The sequence below is a fragment of the Asterias rubens genome, chromosome 2, assembly GCF_902459465.1.
Source record: "Asterias rubens chromosome 2, eAstRub1.3, whole genome shotgun sequence".
NCBI lineage: Eukaryota > Metazoa > Echinodermata > Asteroidea > Forcipulatida > Asteriidae > Asterias > Asterias rubens.
In genome coordinates this window covers 181479-203872 of record NC_047063.1, presented here as the reverse complement: position 1 = coordinate 203872, position 22394 = coordinate 181479, and the positions used below count along the sequence as shown (strand labels likewise).

Here is a 22394-nt window from a genome sequence, read left to right as displayed (position 1 = left end):
CGGCCTGTAATTGGTACAGACCAGTCTGCAATTTGTGCATATCAACCTTCAAAGTACAATTTGAGCGTGCGTATCGGCCTGCAGTTTGACTTAAGTCATTAACCACCGGTGCTCTTGAGAAAGATATTTTTACATTGTGTTATTGCAAACCTCTCTTAGTTCTAATTGTCTTGTCCTTTGGATGCAACAACGTACAACTGTTGCTGTTTGTTTCGTGATTCACATAAAATAAATGCAATACACTTTTTGCATTATTATAAAGTATCCTCATGAATTTAGGCTGAAATAATTTTTTTATTTACTCCTTTTCATATTTCTCACAAAATGTGAGAAGATAGTTTAAGATATTCTATGCTAGTTCCTTTTACTTAAAGGTTCAAGAAAATGTTGTTTCAAAAACTGAAACACGTCTTCCTTGTTGAGCTGTTTGGTGCACAGGACTCAAGTTATGTTGTTGATTGTCCGATTAAGGATTTGAATCCCAGTCATTGCACTCGAGTCCTTGGGCAAGACACTTGCCCATAAATGCCTTGGGCAAGACACTTGCCCATAAATGCTTTTTATGGACGTAGGTCCAGTGTGTTGTGCATATTGATGTCAAAGCCCCAATACATGTACTTATATTGTTAAGAGAAGGGGTTTTGCCCCAGTGTTGCTGGCGCGGTTTGCTGCAGGTTGCAACACATTACCTGAAGAAACCATTACAAGGTGTTACTTAATAGGGTCTTTCAACTTGGCGTACCTGATGATTAAAACAGTAGACCCTTTTTATTTGATAATGTGTGTGGGCATCCATAATGGATTTCCATTGTTATGTCATCTCATATGCTTACAAGATGACTGCTGGCAAGGTAGCGTATCGTTTGCTTTGCTTCTTGTTATGAAATACAAACTGTGATACGGGTCATTTGCTGTTGGCAGGAATTGTCTGCTTCCAGGCTTTATGGAATCAAGTTCCAAATTCATAGAGCTGCTAAAGTTTAAACAAGCAGTCTAAAATGAACCAAATCTGCTTCCAAATAAGTTTTTTGCTTAAGAAATACACTGCCATGTGTACAGATTTTGAAAGGGTTCCTGTTTATTTTTGCCATTTGTAAAGCACATGGTTAGCTTATACAGTCGCCATAACGAATTGTACCCTGGAATCATGTACTGTTGTGGGAGCAATCGATATTTGGTTTTATTCATTTCTGTTTGGAACTAACGTTATGTTTATCAACATTATGTTTTCTTGGACGTCATAAGACACTCTGGTCAGCTCTACTGGCGAATGTTCTTTCAAGTCACTGATTGGTCATCTATACTGGGATTTTTTATTACAAGTTTCCTGAAAAACCAGAAACCAGAATCTCAACGTATTGTACTAGGGCAAACATTCAGATTAAATTAGAAACTGAAAAGACACTCTGTTTCAATTTACATTTGTATTTATTGATGAATCATCGACTGGTGTTTTTCAGTAGCATTAGGCGTTAAACGCACACATACCCTCTGTTTATAAATTAGACTTTTCTTTCTTTAGAAACAAGGGCTGCCAGCAGCTTGTGAAAACATGGCAAATAATAGCTGCAAAAAAAACATTCTATGTTCAAATGTAACAAACAAAAAATCATTGTTTTCTATTTTTTCAGAACATTTGTTCCATCAATAAAGTAGCCAAATTGGCCTTGTCTGGGTTATGGTCATGACAGAGAATACTCTTTTTCAATCCCCCCCCCCCCCAAATGCTCTCAACTCTAGCGTTGGAGATAGGAAAATACATTAGGGGTGTCGGGGTATCGAAACATAGGCGTATCACTGTCTATGTAACTCATTGTAGGCCCACTTGATACTGCATAACATAGGCGTATCACTGTCTATGTAAACTCATTGTAGGCCCACTTGATACTGCATAACATAGGCGTATCACTGTCTATGTAACTCATTGTAGGCCCACTTGATACTGCATCACTCCTGTGCTAGGAGTGTCTTTAACTGCCCCTATAATTATTATTATGACTGCACAGAAAAGCTGTGCAGGTTTAAATAGGGGTCCATTGAAGAACCTTGCCGTGGTAACATGTTCTTTTATGCGTAATGTACAAAAATAACGAAGTGTGTAAGACTAGTGTAGGACCGTGGAGGTAGAATTTACATGCTAAACTGCACCCCAATAAATAGTACAATACAAATTGATGACGAGTAAAAGAAAATGTCTGTGAGGTTAGTGCGTGATATTTCTACCCTGGTTGTAATTGGCATACTGCAAGTAATCAAACCAATTACTGCAGTGTGAATGTTATTTATACAGACCTTCAAGAGTGTAACAAACTACACCCATGGGAAGATGCATCATGCCTCGGTTATCAATCACACTATATCAACATGGCTTGATGGTAACTTCCAAGAGTGGAAACCAATATGTGATTTAACAAACCCATTGAGTCAGGGGGAGGGGTGTCAGATTTAGGCTGTGCATCCTTGATGTAGTTATGTTGACTGTAATTCATTGACACTCTATGTTCATCCATTGATTTTGCACATGAAAATGTAGCAAGTATATTGGCTAGAGCATTACTGTTTGTTTATTTATGCAGTAACATTCCAAGTCAACCTGGATGCAGACAAGTATGTGCATGGTTGAGGAACAATTTGACATTTGCAAGTGACCATAATATATCAAATGCATACATTGTATTTTGTGTGTGCTTCAAATGATATGTGCGTGTTGAACCAGATAACATTACAAATTTTTGGGTTGTGTGTTGGGTGTCAAATTCCTAGGTTACTGTCACTTTAGGCGACATTTGCGTCTTTACAAGCTTACCACATCTTAATTTACAATGCGACTCCCTACTAGTCAGACCATGGGCTGACATTATATCATACTGTAAGCACTTTGCACTATGCACACAGTGCTTCCAATTTCTCCATAAATAGATTCTACATAGGAAATGATAGCACAGATATGCACACAGTGCTTCCAATTTCTCCATAAATAGATTCTACATAGGAAATGATAGCACAGATATGCACACAGTGCTTCCAATTTCTCCATAAATAGATTCTACATAGGAAATGATAGCACAGATATGCACACAGTGCTTCCAATTTCTCCATAAATAGATTCTACATAGGAAATGATAGCACAGATATGCACACAGTGCTTCCAATTTCTCCATAAATAGATTCTACATAGGAAATGATAGCACAGATATGCACACAGTGCTTCCAATTTCTCCATAAATAGATTCTACATAGGAAATGATAGCACAGATATGCACACAGTGCTTCCAATTTCTCCATAAATAGATTCTACATAGGAAATGATAGCACAGATATGCACACAGTGCTTCCAATTTCTCCATAAATAGATTCTACATAGGAAATGATAGCACAGATATGCACACAGTGCTTCCAATTTCTCCATAAATAGATTCTACATAGGAAATGATAGCACAGATATGCACACAGTGCTTCCAATTTCTCCATAAATAGATTCTACATAGGAAATGATAGCACAGATATGCACACAGTGCTTCCAATTTCTCCATAAATAGATTCTACATAGGAAATGATAGCACAGATATGCACACAGTGCTTCCAATTTCTCCATAAATAGATTCTACATAGGAAATGATAGCACAGATATGCACACAGTGCTTCCAATTTCTCCATAAATAGATTCTACATAGGAAATGATGGCACAGATATGCACACAGTGCTTCCAATTTCTCCATAAATAGATTCTACATAGGAAATGATAGCACAGATATGCACACAGTGCTTCCAATTTCTCCATAAATAGATTCTACATAGGAAATGATAGCACAGATATGCACACAGTGCTTCCAATTTCTCCATAAATAGATTCTACATAGGAAATGATAGCACAGATATGCACACAGTGCTTCCAATTTCTCCATAAATAGATTCTACATAGGAAATGATAGCACAGATATGCACACAGTGCTTCCAATTTCTCCATAAATAGATTCTACATAGGAAATGATAGCACAGATATGCACACAGTGCTTCCAATTTCTCCATAAATAGATTCTACATAGGAAATGATAGCACAGATATGCACACAGTGCTTCCAATTTCTCCATAAATAGATTCTACATAGGAAATGATAGCACAGATATGCACACAGTGCTTCCAATTTCTCCATAAATAGATTCTACATAGGAAATGATAGCACAGATATGCACACAGTGCTTCCAATTTCTCCATAAATAGATTCTACATAGGAAATGATAGCACAGATATGCACACAGTGCTTCCAATTTCTCCATAAATAGATTCTACATAGGAAATGATAGCACAGATATGCACACAGTGCTTCCAATTTCTCCATAAATAGATTCTACATAGGAAATGATAGCACAGATATGCACACAGTGCTTCCAATTTCTCCATAAATAGATTCTACATAGGAAATGATAGCACAGATATGCACACAGTGCTTCCAATTTCTCCATAAATAGATTCTACATAGGAAATGATAGCACAGATATGCACACAGTGCTTCCAATTTCTCCATAAATAGATTCTACATAGGAAATGATAGCACAGATATGCACACAGTGCTTCCAATTTCTCCATAAATAGATTCTACATAGGAAATGATAGCACAGATATGCACACAGTGCTTCCAATTTCTCCATAAATAGATTCTACATAGGAAATAACTACAACAGAATAAAATGTCCAACTTTTATACATTTTACTTAAGATTGTGCACAAAAACATGAATGTAATTGGCCCATAAGACTTAAATACACAAGTAAGTGTTCCATTCAACATAGCTTTATGCTACAAACCACAATGTTGAGCATGTTTGGGTGTTAATCGCTGAGAGCATCATAACCAATGATATAAAATCATTTCAGAATCATCCATAACACAACTATCCACGGGTTGATTTCACAAAGAAGTCCTCACTTAGGACTAGTCCTAGGACTCTTTAGGAGTTATTAAAAACTTCAGGCTTTTCCTTAGTAAGGATTAGTAAAACTTGAGATAAGACTAGACTCTTAGTGAAATCCACCCCAGCTCTTAGTGAAGAGTGACATACAGTCTCAAGTCTGTCGCATACAACACCCTCTGTTATTCTTACGTTAATTCTAGTGTGTTGTAAAAGAAATCACTCCCATTATTGTTGCATTATGAATAAATATGATGCATAGAAAAAGCTGGGTGTTTTGGTTCCTCACTTGTAAGACAGAGAAAAGATAAGGGCTGCAGGAGCTGTGATGTCAGCAACAATTAATTCCTGCTTCTCTTCAAGTCCAAGCTCTGGGAAGAAAATAGAAATAACCCATAATAATCAATTGTTGAAGAATTCAAAATGTATGTGCAATAAATAAGCAATCATTGTTTACTGCATTATAAATACACACACCCAAACAAACTCCATGTTAAACATGTAGTGTGTTGTGACTGAGTGGTTAAGAGCACCACACTCAAGCTCTGGTGTCTGATCAGCACAGTGTGGGTTCAAGTCCTGCTCGTGGCACTTGTGTCCTTGAGCAAGACACTTGACCATTATTGCATTTCGGAATGGATATTAAGTCATTGGTGAAGGAGTTGAAATATGTACGTACATGCAGTTGTTTGTTAACAGTTCATGTCTTCATTATCTCTGGTATAAATTCTAGTGGAAATAAAAGTGGTTCACCTTTCACATGAATATTCATGGCGTAACTGACCTTTGAGTTTCTTGGGAAGGTTTTCCTTTGTCCTGATTCGAATGGCTTCAGGGTTCTGCATATAAAGCGTCTTATTCTTGCCGTTTACTGTTGTAGTGATTCCTGGTGATTTCATCTGTCTGTTAAGCAAAGCATTCAATATAAGGAAGGGTTAATGCAGTATAGACCAGGGCCCAATTTCATGGCTCTGCTTACAGCCGAATTCTGCGCTTACGATCACCATTCTCGGCTTACTGGCAAGCGTCAATTGCGCTAGCTGTGTAAGCGAAGAATGCTTAGTATCGTGGACTAGGCACGCGCACAAGCAAATATTTCACGCTAACCTGTGAAATACTTTTGGTCTAGGTGCCTATTATTTGCTTCGGTAAAAAGCAGAACCATGAAATTGGGCCTCGTTAATATCGGAAAGTCACTGTTAAGGAACAAGCCGTCTCAGCCTACCAAAGTCTAGCGCTTATTAAACAATATATAACAGACAGCATCATCAAGCAGACCATTCTGGACAAGCTGGCCTTTGCTCTGGTTTAGATAGTTTACTATTACTAGTGGTTCTAAGTGGTTCCAAAGGTGCATTTGACAACCCCCTCCCCCCCCCCCCCCAATGTCTTTAAAAATGTCTCCCTCATTAGATCTGTTCAACATTTTTCAAGAAACATCTGGAAACTTCCCTTTTCAATGACTGATTGCTCAGAACAATCTGTCTTGAGCCAATACATGTTGTGCCTTTGTACTGTTTTCTTGTAAAACGCTGTGGTACTCACTACGCATCGTAAGATTAAGAATCATTTTTATAACATACATGATAATTACTTACAAGCTAGCACTCTCTACGAGGTGATCTAAGAGATTCTGAAGAGTTGCATCTTCAGGAAACGTCAATACTTGAGGCACTTGACTGCATGCAATACAATCCTCCTATAATAACAACAATTATAAAAGTGCTAATCATCTGTCAACTCACACCCTTACAGAAAGAACATAATAGTATATGTAAAAAATGTTTGGGTGAACACATCTTTAAAATGGTCAGAACCATCAATCGAACAAATTGCAACCCATCAAGCCATCTGGCATAGACATGATTGATTTCAGCCAGTATTAGTCCATGGAGGTAGAATAGTCCAAGGCAAAGAGATTTGTTTACTATTTGCAGTTACAAATAGAGATTTGTTTACAATTCCCATGTGTTTATTCTGAAAGGATTCCATGGAATTTGTTTTCAGTCCAGGGTAGTTTGTTTCCTTATCTCAATATTCCAGGTCTCAACTGGGAATGGATTTGTAATCCTTTTTTTGCGGAGTAAACAACATTTGTTTACAAACAGTCTGTTGACACTAGTATGATGGCTTAACGGATTAAAAACTGTTTAATACTGTTTTATTTGATTATGAACAACATGCATTCAATGTAACACAGATTGTTCTTTGGTTCCATAAAAACACACACACACACTCATCAAACCAACTCTACTTAGTCATAAACTGTTGGGAAAATAATTGCTAACATGATCCTAGCTTTGTAGCCATAATGTTTATTCCACTGAACTTAAAACTTGATTCAATTGAACAATTTATAAAGTATGCTGTGCATGCCTGGAGTGCTTAGCTGACTTCAAAGTACAACAAAGTCAACGATGGCAAATCCAATTCAATGAGTTATTAATGTCACTTGGATGATATTTGCCCGGTTATTGTAAATGTACCTGATATTTTTGTGTACAATCAGTTGAACATTTATTTTTTCATCATTCAGCACATTGCTGAAATACAATGCATGTTGGTTGTTTGTGGTGTATGTTTAATACATTCCAGTGATGCATTGCATGCCCAAAGAGTCATAGTAGAAAAGTTAATGAGTAATCCGTGTAGCTCTTAACGCTAGTGGTGTCCCGAGCCAATTTAAGGACTGTTAGTGGCAGGTCTAAATTAAATTGGCTAAACTTCCGCTTTCATGTTGGCCGGGGCGATAAACATCTCAAGACTTTAAAACGCGCTTTGTGAAAGTTCAAGATGTGAACAAAAAATAAGTTTGAGAAAGTCAGTTTTTTTCAGGAAAAACATTCTTGTGGGACATGCTTTTTGCTTGGACAGATGTTTAGAAACAGGTTTTAGAATAATACCACAAATGTAAAATTTATAAAGACAGATAGCACCCAGCAAAGTGCCTGTGTTTTAGTACTTGACAAGTACCATTCTCATTGTACTTGCAATCGTACTCAAAATCCATATTTGAAACTCTACTTAGAATGAATCTGTTCTTAAACTCATGTGACTGAAAATGTACTTGAATTCTGTTTTTAAGTATTCAAGGAGTAGGTAAAGAGTAGGACAAGGCCTAATTGAACTAATTACATAATGAAGCTTCTCCATTTCCTAATCTACTGCACTATTAGACGGCAAGACCAGTTCTTATAAGAATAATCTAGAACATGTACCGAATTGAGTTTTCACAAACTAAATGCATCCTATGATACTTGAAGCCATTTTTTAGGCTATCATTTTTGGAGAACTTAAAGATCCTCTCAACAGGAATCAACATTAAGAATTGCATTCAATAAAAATCTGAAGGCGGTTTGAGGAGATCTGCCTCACCATTGTAGAAATGTTACCCCCGTTTTTAATTTAGCAATTCCAAGAAGCAACAAACCAGTTTACGGCAATCTCACTGCATTCATTCTGATATTAAAGATGCCCTATAAATGATTTACCCGAAAGTAATGACCCACAAGTAAATTGCAAAATGCGTGGTCTGCCCTCAACCCCCATGCCTCGGTGCCTAAGATTAATTAGATAACCCGCACACTCCCGGCGACTAAAACAACAAACCGCCAACAAAAATAGGTAATGTTGATTTTTCACACTCGAGCTGGGATGTGGAAATCTTGAGTGTGTTTTAAGAGACACGCAATCAGTCGTCAGAGAGGCGGCAAGTTTGTGATGTCAATCCTGGTTTCTGAGTAATTGTATCTAATGGAGGTTGCTAACGTTGATTACTCACCTTCTTCTCAGCTTCAAAGGTATATGTATACAAGCCTGCAGTGTCATTGAATACCATATAATTGTTGAGTGGGCTACAGCAGCTGTAATCAATAACAATGTCACATGGTTTTAAAGATGTTGGGAAATGGTTGAAATGTAAGCTTCTACACCAATCCACACATGCAAAGTACATGTCACACCAACATTGGTGGGATACTGGCAACCCTAGCTTTTTAATTTTGTTAACTCATTTTTCATAAGATAGTCTTCATGAGAGTGGGGACAAATTACATGTCTCTAAACTCAAGCTAAACTGGTGTCAATTACCTTGAATTTCATGGCCTTGATTTTCACAGTTTGACTGAAAACAAATTACTTGACAAATTCAAATTGTAGTTGTAAACAAATTCTAATTTTTACTTTAAAGGTTTGTGGTATACCTAGAATTAACAACGATGTAATTTCATAGAAAAAAATATTGTATTCTATTTGTCCTTTTTCTCGTTTGGATACACATGTGACTTGCACTACCTCGATTTACCCACAACCATCTGGATTAAAATTAAACCACATAGATTTCAGATTTCGGGCTCTTACAACAAGATCAATAGAAACAGAAAATAAATCTCCATAACAAACAAAAGGGATGAGCACCACTCTTTTTAAAATCAATTAGTAATGCCACAAACAAAGTTAATCAAACGAATAGACCCAGCTACGTGATCTGAATTGAAAAATACCCACGCTGGACAATTTTTAACATTGCCAGAGGCTGCTAATCGAATCAACTTTTATGTCATTTATCAGCGTTGGTGAAAAGCTGTCTTGTTCAATTGATGCATAAATGGGGAAAAAAAACTAGACTTTGAACTTTCCATATTACAGGGGCTTGATGTGACTGAGAGGTTTATATAAAACCATGTGGGAACTTGAAGCTAGTTAGACTTCACAAAGAAGGAGAGGTTATTATCGAAATGAGCTAGAGTATGACGTTGGCAAAGTTAGTAAGCATTTGAGTAGAAAAGACAGCGATTGTCAGAATGATTGATGTTTTTGGAAATAGTTTATCTGTAAACGAGACTTTGTTTATGCTGCATCGTAGCTCACTAGACACCATGGATGATACGATGAGGCAGGTCTTGGGTGCATTCAGTGCAGTCATAGGTATCCTTGGTGTTTTGGGGAACTTTGTAGTTTGTGTTGCTATATGCCGAGTACCAGACATGCATACAGTAACTAACGCTATCCTCTGCAATCAGGCAGTTGCTGATTTACTAGGCTCAGTCGTCTTGATGTTGTTTTTTAATATTCCAAGCTCAGAGACACTACCTGATGGTTTTTCTGGATGGTTGTACTGTTATCTCTGGAAGTCTGAATCCATCCTCTGGATGTTTCTTTTAACATCGGCAATCAGCTTGATGCTGGTAACCCTGGAACGCTACCTGGCCATTGTGTACCCCTTCAAGTATCAAGCATTACTAGCATGCTGGTGGGTACCAGTTATTGCTATAACCATTACGTGGATTTTCGGAGTTGGACTGTCACTTTTGATTTTCGGTTTGATTACTTACTCCGAAGAAGAGCAAACATGTATTGTGTCGCTACCTCCCACTTCAAAAAATCCTTTGAACCCCTTTGTGCAGGCAACCAACATTATATCATTTATTGCACCGGCCTGGACGATGCTCTTTGCATACATTCATATCTCTATCGTACTGAAGCGAAGCGCTAGGCAAACTGACCCGGTTCCAATGAGCATTATTGAATCACATCTTCACACCGGGGCAGGGTCTTCAAATTCAACTCAGACCAATCAAGAGACCAAAGAGGCATCCCTTCTGCGAGCTCGTCGCAATGTCATCAAGACGCTTATCTTAGTCTGTGTTGCGTACTTCATTTGCTGGTTGCCAAATACCATCACCTTAGCAGCCAACCTCTCTGGTATACCTTATGGAATAGCCACAGTGTTTGCTGCAGCTAACTCTAGCATCAATCCACTCATTTACGCAATAAAATACAAACGCTTCAGAGATGCACTTAAGACTCTCTTTGGAAGAAAGACCCAGAGGATTATTGACTATCAAGATAACCATCAACGCATTGAGAGCCTAAGGACAATCACAGCACCACCTACATGTACACCTTAACTATTCACTAAAGACCTAGAGGATTATTGACTATCAAGATAACCATCAACGCATTGAGAGCCGAAGGACAATCACAGCACCACCTACATGTACAACTTAACTATTCACTAAAGACCTAGAGGATTATTGACTATCAAGATAACCATCAACGCATTGAGAGCCTAAGGACAATCACAGCACCACCTACATGTACACCTTAACTATTTACTAAAGACCTAGAGGATTATTGACTATCAAGATAACCATCAATGCATTGAGAGCCTAAGGACAATCACAGCACCACCTACATGTACAACTTAACTATTCACTAAAGATCTAGAGGATTATTGACTATCAAGATAACCATCAATGCATTGAGAGCCTAAGGACAATCACAGCACCACCTACATGTACAACTTAACTATTTACTAAAGATCTAGAGGATTATTGACTATCAAGATAACCATCAATGCATTGAGAGCCTAAGGACAATCACAGCACAACCTACATGTACAACTTAACTATTTACTAAAGACCTAAAGGATTATTGACTATCAAGATAACCATCAACGCATTGAGAGCCTAAGGACAATCACAGCACCACCTACATGTACAACTTAACTATTTACTAAAGACCTAGAGGATTATTGACTATCAAGATAACCATCAATGCATTGAGAGCCTAAGGACAATCACAGCACCACCTACATGTACAACTTAACTATTTACTAAAGACCTAGAGGATTATTGACTATCAAGATAACCATCAATGCATTGAGAGCCTAAGGACAATCACAGCACCACCTACATGTACAACTTAACTATTTACTGCCAGGATTTTTGTAAACTTTTAAGCTCACCAGCCAGATCAATTTGATGAAAATTTGTTGTTGAGAATGTTACTGCAATGAAACCCTTGACTACCACTACACACATCAAAGAAAACCAATAGCACTCATCATGACACTACATTACTTTGCCTAGACAAACATTCTACCAGTAACTCTGACACAATCAGCACATCGGTGGGCCAGTGACCATTAGTAGTCAGTAACACCCAAGTAAAGATAAAGCTTGGATACAGACGTGTATTTAAAGTGAATTTTGACATGTGGACCTGTTTGAGAGTGTTATTGCAGATGATAGATGTATAGTTTCATTCCTGTTTGGTGTATTGAATTTCTATAGCTACATGTCTGTATAAAAATAAATGTATGGATTAAATTTAATAACGGATACAGACTCCTTGGTTATCAGTGAATAATGTCACAAATCAAAAACAAATGGGCATTTTAGAAGAATATTTCTTCATTTTAACAACAATAATTACGTTTCATCGGCTCTATTACAAAAAGGTCGCTGGTGCAATTTATATGGATTTCATCAAATTGGTTTTGCATTTTTTGGAGCTCCGTGTAAAAGGAGTTTAATAATCATGGGTGGACTTTAAAGTAATTGTTGGCAAAGAGACTCATTCGGTTTCTAAGAAAAACACTTAACTGTGGATTTTGATCAACTTGGACAGCGCGCACCAACCTCACAGTGTGTTATATTCATACCATGAATTTTGCACTTTACTTGGAAGAAGAAGAAATAGATTTGATGAATAAATTCAAAATAGCAGATTGACTTACCTTGATGCAATCTTGAAAGCTTCCGTCACACACTGTGCTGATAGTGTTGCATTAGTTGATGCTACTGCTGGTATGATATGCTTTACTACACCTAGGTATACAATAACAGTGGACACAACATTAGTCTATATGGGGATTGAGGTATGGTGAGGTATCAGTGTATATTTGGTTTGCAGTAACACTGTGTGTGTGTCTACTGGGTAGATTAGGTTCTTTTGAAAACCTGATGTCTACTGATGCGGAGTAGTCGATATAAAGTATAGTCTTTTGGTGGACACTATATTGTATGAGCCAATTGAGTACACTGTTTGGTTTGGGTGTTAACTGATATTTACCCAAACCTAATAAACCTGTGTCCACCATATCCCTCTATGACATGGTCACTCATGTTAAATTGACCAAATTTACCAGAATTGTGGTTCCTGAAAGACCTTGCGCCTTGAAAGACTGGGGGGTATAGCCACTCTAACCAGAAACAAGGTTCCAACTTAACATTCACAGACTAAAAAATATCTGAGCACCAGGCCAAAATGGGTCGTTAACCAGAAACAGTTTGTGACGTAGATGCATCTCTAGCTTGAAGTATATATGTAACGTGCTCAAAATATGCAACCTGTATTTAAATTTGATGTAATGGAACTTGGTCATTCATAATTTGATAAACATTTTTGGATTTGTATGCTTCAAGGTTTTTAATTCATAAAGGGATTCCGGAGTTTGTTGGTGGTTTGTAAAGCAGTAAAGGTTGTATTTGTCCTGCTTTTACGAAATGGAAGGAATACTTTGAAAGCTGTTGTATGTTTCCTCATTCAGGTCAGACAGCGTGATTGTTTTTTAGCCGACTGCTTTTGAGAAAATGGCCTTTCTTGAATACACTGTAGAGGGCACACTCTATTGCAAGTTGCCCGTACCGATTGACAATTGTCAAATTACGTAAAAAAGGCCCATGAGTTCATACCAAACCATGCACTTACCACCAAAACTCAAAACTTGTTTTATTTACTCACTTAATAAATGTTTAACCTTTCAGTGTCCCAAACCGAAATGCTTATAGTGGCTGCATGTCTAACCATTTGTCACCCTAATTGTGACACTGTAAATGTCAACTTGATTGTCCCACCAAGAAACGTTTCCTCGTGTCTCACATAAGATATACCGTATACCATAAGTCACATACTACAATTGTTTCATGTTTCACCCTGCTTATCTCACCTTGTGTCAGTCTATAAGTCACCCCCATGATGTTATATTGATCAGCTCTTTCTTGTGCTTTTTCAAATATCCACTGAATATGTGTTGGATCATCACCATCTATGGCTACATCACCTTGGGAATAAAACAAATTAGAATGATTGAATTGTTTATACCTGGTTTGTGTTTTCAAGGCTTGTAATTCTTAAACAAATCATTTGTGTTAACAAGTTTTGGGACCTACCACACAATAGTTTTGTACTAATTAGTATACATCGTATGTACATACAGTGTACATATAAGGTATTTATTTGTGGAAGTGTCGTGGCCGAGCGGTTAAGAGCAATGAATTCAAACTGCTGTGTTTCTGACCAGCAGAGTGTGGGTTCGAGCCCCAGTCGTGACACTTGTGTTATTTTAAGAAGAACACAAGTGTCTTGCTTAAAAGCAAGACACTTAACCTTTGCTTAGGATGGGATGTAAAGTCGTTGGTCGGGTTCCATGTGTTGTGTAATGCATGTAAAATAATCTAATCCATTGTTTTGTACACAGTGCTCAGCAGGCAGGTTGCATTTTTCGTTTTCACAAAGTGGTGAATAAATTTAGGAATAAATAAATACAAAAAACAAGAATGACAAATATTGTCAGTTCTGTACGAATAAAGAGATCAGCTTTACTTTGGTTGCTCAATCTTAATTTTTTTTTTTTCAAAACAACTGTTTGAAAAATAACTCACTTTTAAAGATAATTTTCTCAACACATGGATATTTTGGTTGTGGGCGGATTCCTCACTTTGTCTGAAGATTTTCTACAAAACAAATATGGTCATATACAAATCAAATTCCAGCTATCATCAATTAATCATAACATTTCTAAAAATAAATATTCTGTTGGAGACTTACTCCCAAATGGATATTCCTGAGGCCAGCGTAGGACTTTAACATACTCAATACAATGCTCGGGAAGTCTGGGTGTATGAGCTATGGTGCACATCGGAAAATTGATCTGGTAATAGAGAAAATAAAAAGGCATCATAAAACAAATAGTGGTAAAGTTGTAATGAGAAACATAGATATTAATCTATTGATAATTTGTGAAAGAAAATGCAGTTTTACCCGATAACTACACTATCTCTGGGATCAGTTGTGATAACCTACCACAAATTATATGAACAAGATTTAAAAACGTTTCCCTTAATTGTGTGTTAAGGAACCTTTACACAAAACTGAATATTCATGATTTGTTCACCTTTCACATGGTTCATTGTGACCTCCAGATAGATAGGCCTCCACATTGCCATTGGTTGAATAATATACAAGGTTTGGACTGGGATTAGAAAGTGTACACACACTTTACATTTGATCTGGGATGGTTCGTTAGGTTGTACAACCACATGCATGGAGAAAGTGCCTCTGTTGATGTATTGGGTGTCATGAGGCAATTGATTATGGTCAAACCATAATCACATAGGTTCACCCTTTGTTTTGCTGTGACCTTGGTATATCAGATATGGAGGATATATACAGGATCATAATTGGGGGCTATTTTGCTACCTAGTTGTATGGATGACCTTCCACACAGAGTGTTATTCCAAAACCTCAGCCCCTGTAGGGGATTTAAAAGCTTCATGCCTGTGGGGAAACTTTGGAACACATGGTGGCAGCAGATACACATGTAGCAGGTAACTTTCAATTGGTTACATGGTTCTGCGCTTGCACACATTTCCAAGAACGATGTATACCTGCTAAGTCAAAAACCGTGCTAAGCAAGAAAAATTGCTTGCTTAGTAGAAACAGGTAACCAGCCAAAATTGCATAGAGACTACATTGTTGTCACTGGTTCCCAACCCATTATTTTGCTTAGCAAACAAATTTGCTTAGCAGTATGTTCTGCTTAGCTTGGGCCCTGATTCTTACCTGTGGTGGATAGAGCTCCAGCGTACACTCAATACAAGCCGTCATTCCTGGTAAGATAACACGGGCGTTTCCTTTAAACCCTTCTGTTCCTCCATCAATCATTGGTACGATGGATGTTGGGTCCACAGCACCATCTTCATAATTCAATAAACTCAACTATAGCGGATATAAAAGAAACAGTACAACATTCGATATCTATTAGCGTAGGAAGCACTGTGCCTGTGATACTAGCTTTGGTGTTGAGATCAATTCAGTTATTGCCTTGAAGAGAAGTGACCTTGTTAGGATAACTTGACACACCCCCCCCCCCCCCCCACCCTGTGCTGCCAAGTGGTCAAGCGGTTAAGAGCATTGGACTCGAGCTCTGGTGTCTCTGAACAACAGAGTGTGGGTTCACGTCCTGGTCTTGACACTTGTGTGTCCCGTGCACTAGCAATGGTAGCGCCGAAAAAGAACCCAGAACACTTGTCGTTGAAGAGTAGGGGATAACACCAGTGTTTCTGGTTCGTATAGCAAGCACCCTTGTGTACAGGTTTCCTAAGGCTTGCAAGCTATAGTGATTAAGTGGACTTTTGAGGCATCCTTAACTTCACTACCAGAAATATATTATCATAATAATAATAAAGCAAGTAATGCGTAAAGCTAATTAAAGGCAGTGGACACTATTGGTAATCACTCAAAGTAATTATCATCATAAAACCTTTCTTGATTACGAGTAATGGGGAGAGGTTGATGGTATAAAACATTGTGAGAAACAGCTCCCTCTGAAGTGACGTAGTTTTCGAGAAAGAAGTAATTTTCCACGAATTTGATTTTGAGACCTCAACTTTAGAGCCCCTTCTAAAAGTTTACCATAGACTTTCAGATTTTCAAATGGAAGTGCCCTTTGCAAAAGAAAATGGCCTTGCCCTTTTAAGATGAATTTCCTGAACTTACCATCATACTGTTTATCCAGCGTCTTGCGATGATCGAGTCCAAACCATTAACTACGATGTGAAACTCTTAAAACAAAGAAATAATTGCATACATTTATCTGGACTACTGTATGATTTAAAGCAAGTTTCATAGAAATGAAATGCTGGGAAAGATAACGGTATGCAAAGGCACTCCCCTTGTTTAGAGCATTATGTGTTTGTTTTGTTTACACACCATGCAAACTCAATGAATGGTTTTACATCAAGCATTCATTGCAAATTCTAAGAAGATCATATTTGTATTTAAAGGCTCATAGAGCAGAAACACATCGTCAGACACATTACGCACAAACAAACGTTTTTAGTTTTAGTTTTCGTGTTGTACATAAAATATGTACATAAGTCGTCAAGACCTTCAATTTCATGAAGTTTCAAAGCTTCAAGAAATTTAGTTTTTAAACTACGCTAATTATCAATAGTAAACTTTGCATAAAAGTTGCAACTTAAGTTTTCAAGAACGGACACACATTAAAAAAGTCCACCATGTTATAGAGTAGAAAGGCTTTCTTACATGTACATGGGGTGTAAGAGTTGGATAGGTTTATACAAGGGGTGTAAGAGTTGGATAGGTTTATACAAGGGGTGTAAGAGTTGGATAGGTTTATACATGGGGTGTAAGAGTTGGATAGGTTTATACAAGGGGTGTAAGAGTTGGATAGGTTTATACAAGGGGTGTAAGAGTTGGATAGGTTTATACAAGGGGTGTAAGAGTTGGATAGGTTTATACATGGGGTGTAAGAGTTGGATAGGTTTATACATGGGGTGTAAGAGTTGGATAGGTTTATACAAGGGGTGTAAGAGTTGGATAGGTTTATACAAGGGGTGTAAGAGTTGGATAGGTTTATACAAGGGGTGTAAGAGTTGGATAGGTTTATACAAGGGGTGTAAGAGTTGGATAGGTTTATACAAGGGGTGTAAGAGTTGGATAGGTTTATACATGGGGTGTAAGAGTTGGATAGGTTTATACATGGGGTGTAAGAGTTGGATAGGTTTATACAAGGGGTGTAAGAGTTGGATAGGTTTATACATGGGGTGTAAGAGTTGGATAGGTTTATACAAGGGGTGTAAGAGTTGGATAGGTTTATACAAGGGGTGTAAGAGTTGGATAGGTTTATACAAGGGGTGTAAGAGTTGGATAGGTTTATACATGGGGTGTAAGAGTTGGATAGGTTTATACAAGGGGTGTAAGAGTTGGATAGGTTTATACATGGGGTATAAGAGTTGGATAGGTTTATACAAGGGGTGTAAGAGTTGGATAGGTTTATACAAGGGGTGTAAGAGTTGGATAGGTTTATACAAGGGGTGTAAGAGTTGGATAGGTTTATACAAGGGGTGTAAGAGTTGGATAGGTTTATACATGGGGTGTAAGAGTTGGATAGGTTTATACAAGGGGTGTAAGAGTTGGATAGGTTTATACATGGGGTGTAAGAGTTGGATAGGTTTATACATGGGGTGTAAGAGTTGGATAGGTTTATACAAGGTTATTTTAAATGGCAAGAGTTACTTTACTTACGTCTATAAAATGTAAAATCATAATCCTGAATCTTTTTGAAATGTCTGAGAAGGTCAACCATTAAGGAGTTCATCATTAATCACAATGAGATGAGTAGGATTTAAAACTTTGCATGGTGGAAGTATTATTACCTAGAGAGGTTTGCGGTAACACCATGTGAAAATGGCCTTGTGCACCAGACTCAAGTTTTGGTGGTTGAGTCATCGGGGTGCGGGTTCCAATCTTGGTCATGACACTTGACACTTGGAAATGGGAAATGGATCTATCCCCACAAGAGCTGTCATTCTAGGAATGACTAATGATGAAGAATCAGATGAAATAAAGTGCAAAGGATACGGAGTGACATTGCAACCAGGTATTCTGTTGTTGATGAAGTCTGCTGCAACGTTAGCTTTAGGTTTACCGACATCCTTCAATCTGCACAAGAAGAAATACAACAGTTTTATTCAAACTCTGGACTAACACTTAACAGGCCTGCAATTTCACAGAGACCACGGAGGCCATGGTCTTTGTTGCCCCTAGTCTTGGCCTTGGTGCCCCTTCAAAAGTTTCCTATAGACTTTGAGATTTTTCAATGGAAGTACTCTTTGCAAAATGAAAATGGCCTTGCCCTTCCAAAGATGAAATTCCAGGCCTGCATTACCGTTAGGAAGAATTACACAATTAAAAAAGTATTATCTCATTTTATGCACAAAAATATTGGCAACTATCCTATCAAGTAAGAGCAAACAGTAAAAAGATGAGAAGGTATAGCATTCTGCTCTACCAACCAGGCTACTAGTGGATGATACCCATGCCTACATCCTTACAGACTGTTGTAGGGGGTAACCCGTTTCGGCCCCAGGAGTAGGTGGCTCCTAGTGGATGATACCCATGCCTACATCCTTACAGACTGTTGAAGGGGGTAACCCGTTTCGGCCCCAGGAGTAGGTGGCTCCTAGTGGATGATACCCATGCCTACGTCCTTACAGACTGTTGAAGGGGGTTCCCGTTTCGGCCCCAGGAGTAGGTAGCAACGTGTTCCTGGTGACAGTTGATTTGGATCGACAGCCCAAATCAGTTAAGTGTAGACCTAACCTTGAAGTGGCCGTCCATGGCCTTGTAATGTTAGGCAATATCGCATACAAATCTTTACACAAAATCACAACTAATCACCTGAAACAGTGTTTGGTAGCGTTGGATAATAACGTCATACTTACCTGAATAGAAACTGCCTATTGAGGTTTGATAAATCTATTGTGTCCATATCAATCACATCGATTTGACGGAAACCCATCAGAGCCTGCAATGAAAGTAATAAATTAAACGTTCATTTCATAGGTATTAACTTGCCAATTTATTCATTGTATTAAGCCTTGGTTGCTTATTTTCTTCCTAAAATGGATGCAAAAATTTGTATTTTTTTACCAACTAAAAATTATTGATGTCAAAAATTCTGACTAGATCTAAACACTTTTAGATTTATATTCTTAAGAACCACTGTTAATTTCCCCCTAAGCCAGTCCTGACTGCTGACATTAACCCTTTTCACCATGTATCAAATGGAATACAGACCTGGGAGGCCCAAGGGAGGCCCTAGAAACTGATCTACCCCACGTTACTCAATGCACTTACACACTGTGTCCCTATACAACAGGGTTCCGGCTGCACGTTTCTACTACGGTTTTACCCAAACCCCTACTCCAAAGCAGTGAGGTGTTGGCTATTCCCTCAAGATGCTCATTTGCAAGGGCAGACCGAGGGTAAAGCAGTTTAGTGTGAACAGGCTGGTCGTTATTCCCCTCGGGCAACCCAGGGGAGCAACCCTCGGCTTGGCCTGCACGTTCTTGTCATAGAGAGACCGGCTTTGGCGGGACTTTCTTTGGCTCAATGCTGCAGGTCTGGTTGTGGTTTCCCTCCTCTGATTTCTTCCCATTGTTGTTGTTTTTAAATGGTGTTATTATCATTGTTTGTTTAGCATTCACTGGATATGTACATGTATTGTTGTGTTTACATTGTCTCTGCTTGCGCCTTGAACATCTGTAAAGATTGATTTGGCGCATTACAAATACCTACTATTATTACTATTATTATTATTAGAGTAGTGTGAAAAGTGCTATTGAAAATGTAGGCTACTCAACTAAAACAAGAAACAAAAATAACAATAAATCAGTAGCAGTGGATTTAGAGTGGCTACAAATTAATTGAGAAACTTACCAAACCCTTGAGGATTTCACATCCCAAGCCTCCTGCACCAACCACTAAGATTTTACAATTATTCAGCATAAAGTCAAGAATCTATACAAAATAAAGTGAGAGAAAAATTACAAATTTATTATGAAATTAAAGTCATGGCCGAGCAGTGCAGCACCTCAAACTCAGTTTCTGATAGCGAAGTCAAAGACATTGTTTGTTGGTTTGAATCCCTGTCATGAACACTCAATACACTTAACCATAAATTGCTTCTCTTAACCTAGGTGTATTATTGGGAACATGTCCAGGCCGATATAATGCTGTGTTGGACTAACCCCTAAGCACTCATATAAAGGAGCTTGATGTAATTGTTGTGTTTTACCCGGTGAGAAAATAATGTTGTAAAGTGCCTTGGTCTAGGCAATAGGATATATATTGTGAACTAAGACCCAGTTACTGTTATCACTCTTAATTTCCCTTCCTACAATTAGGTTTTCAAAAGCATCTCAGCAAAACGCCATTTCCAATCCGCTTCTCTTGGACATGTTGGACAGTGAAGGACAGCCGAGACAACATTGATGAGTGAAGTTGCAACTGAAAGTATTGACGAAGGAACTCCATGAAAGTAGCTACTTGAGCCGCCGTTTGTTTGAAATACCCGAGGTGAGATATAAAACTTAATACTTCCCCTTCCCATTTCAGTAATGTTTTTAAACCTAGGAACTGCTTTAGTAGACAGCCCACTACCCCCTTCAACAAAATTCACGCTCCAACATCCAGACAAATTTCTGACGTACAATGACTGTAAACATAGACTTAGGAATGGTTCATCTTTGGCTCTTCTTACCTCTGGACTAGGTTCAAAGTCTGGATGGGCAAAAGGGCCGGTTCTCTCCAATAGCTTTCGGAGATGGGCCCACCTCCCAGGCCAATCTTGTTCCGCCACCCTGCTGGTTTCCATGGCAACACTAAAGAAGAATTTGTAAAATGGATACAAATGAGTTATGTTCCAATGTTGTTACCCAATATGCCTACTAGTACTATGACTCTGTCTGACCAAATAGGCTGTAGTATCATTGGTACAGTAGTTTGTTAAGTGTCCGTTATTATTATTATATTATTGACCGTGTTTGTATTGTAGGCCCCGAAACAGCATGAACAAATTCGTTTATGAACAAAAGTCAAAAGAATTGTTATAGTAAAGTCTTACTTGCAAAAGTCCAACCTTACACAATATTCATGTTGTCTCAAGCCAACCCACGCAAGCTTGTTATTAAGTTGTAGTACACACCTGCAACCGTGGACCTCCTATTGTCCCTCTTTTGTTTTGTTTAAATACCCTAACTTTTTGCAACAGCTCCCATTGGTTTTGTACATGTTTTCCAACTGTGGACTTTTCCCATCCCGTGGACTCTATTGTCCTCTTTTATTATAGGTTCCTGGCTTGAGTGTGTATATCTACGCATGCGCACACACGCAGTGCGTATATCTTTATTAAATTGTCTTTAATCATTTGAAGGCTGCATTTATTTATAAGTTTAACTTTTTTTAAGGAAGAAGAAACACCAACACCTAACAACTTCAACCATCCCAAATTGAACTTGGATTTGAAGTCTTTAAATCAACTTGTGTGATTCTTAAACTAGCCCTAACCCTAACCACCACCACCACCAAGGGAGTCAAGTCAGTGTTTGAGGCCTCCAGTCCAGTGTCCAGTGAGTGTGACTGATTGGCATTGCATTGGAAATCAAATCATTGCAAAAATGGCGTTGACATTAATTGGGGGGGGGGGGTAATCAAAACATCACCCCGGCCTGTTACCCCACTACCATATGCATTTGGTTCCCGGTCGTGTGGTAGGGATGTAGGATCATCATGTTAAAACTAAATCATCTTGTCATCAACACGATCACTCAATCAATCAATCAATCAAGATTGATCCAAGATTTCACTTCTGCACTGGCTTCCCATCCCCAACCCACCGGAAGAGAGGTAATTCAAACCATATTTAGTTGTTTTTCTTGTGCAAAACATATTTTAAAACATACCTTTCATCTGCCATTTGTGTCGGCTTGATCGTAGCCTTAACTTAGGGAAAAGTAATAATCCTTACACTTTTGATCGCGATTTCCTGCTTCTTCGATCTTGTTGATGAAACAGAAAATAATGTTTTCCGTATGACTGCAGCGCCCTCAAC

The 22394-nt window shown here is 38.2% G+C and overlaps 1 protein-coding gene across 2 annotated transcripts; it reads right to left on the bottom strand.

Moving 5' to 3' along the window:
• Positions 1-1155: 1155 nt before the first annotated feature.
• LOC117307348 (NEDD8-activating enzyme E1 catalytic subunit-like) lies at positions 1156-22384 on the bottom strand. 2 transcript variants are annotated; one of them, XM_033792073.1, is made up of 15 exons: positions 22311-22384; positions 21045-21165; positions 20222-20302; positions 19225-19307; positions 18362-18442; positions 18026-18069; positions 16475-16539; positions 15539-15694; positions 14525-14627; positions 13644-13757; positions 12432-12522; positions 8691-8772; positions 6508-6608; positions 5694-5812; positions 1156-5280 (listed from the first exon to the last, which is right to left on the bottom strand). In XM_033792073.1, exons 2-15 carry the CDS (start codon positions 21156-21158, stop codon positions 5195-5197), a joined length of 1320 nt encoding a protein of 439 aa, XP_033647964.1. In that variant the 5' UTR covers positions 21159-21165; positions 22311-22384; the 3' UTR covers positions 1156-5194. The 2 variants fall into 2 exon arrangements, with proteins under 2 accessions (XP_033647964.1, XP_033647963.1); XM_033792072.1 differs by having other exon boundaries at positions 22246-22380.
• Positions 22385-22394: the final 10 nt, after the last annotated feature.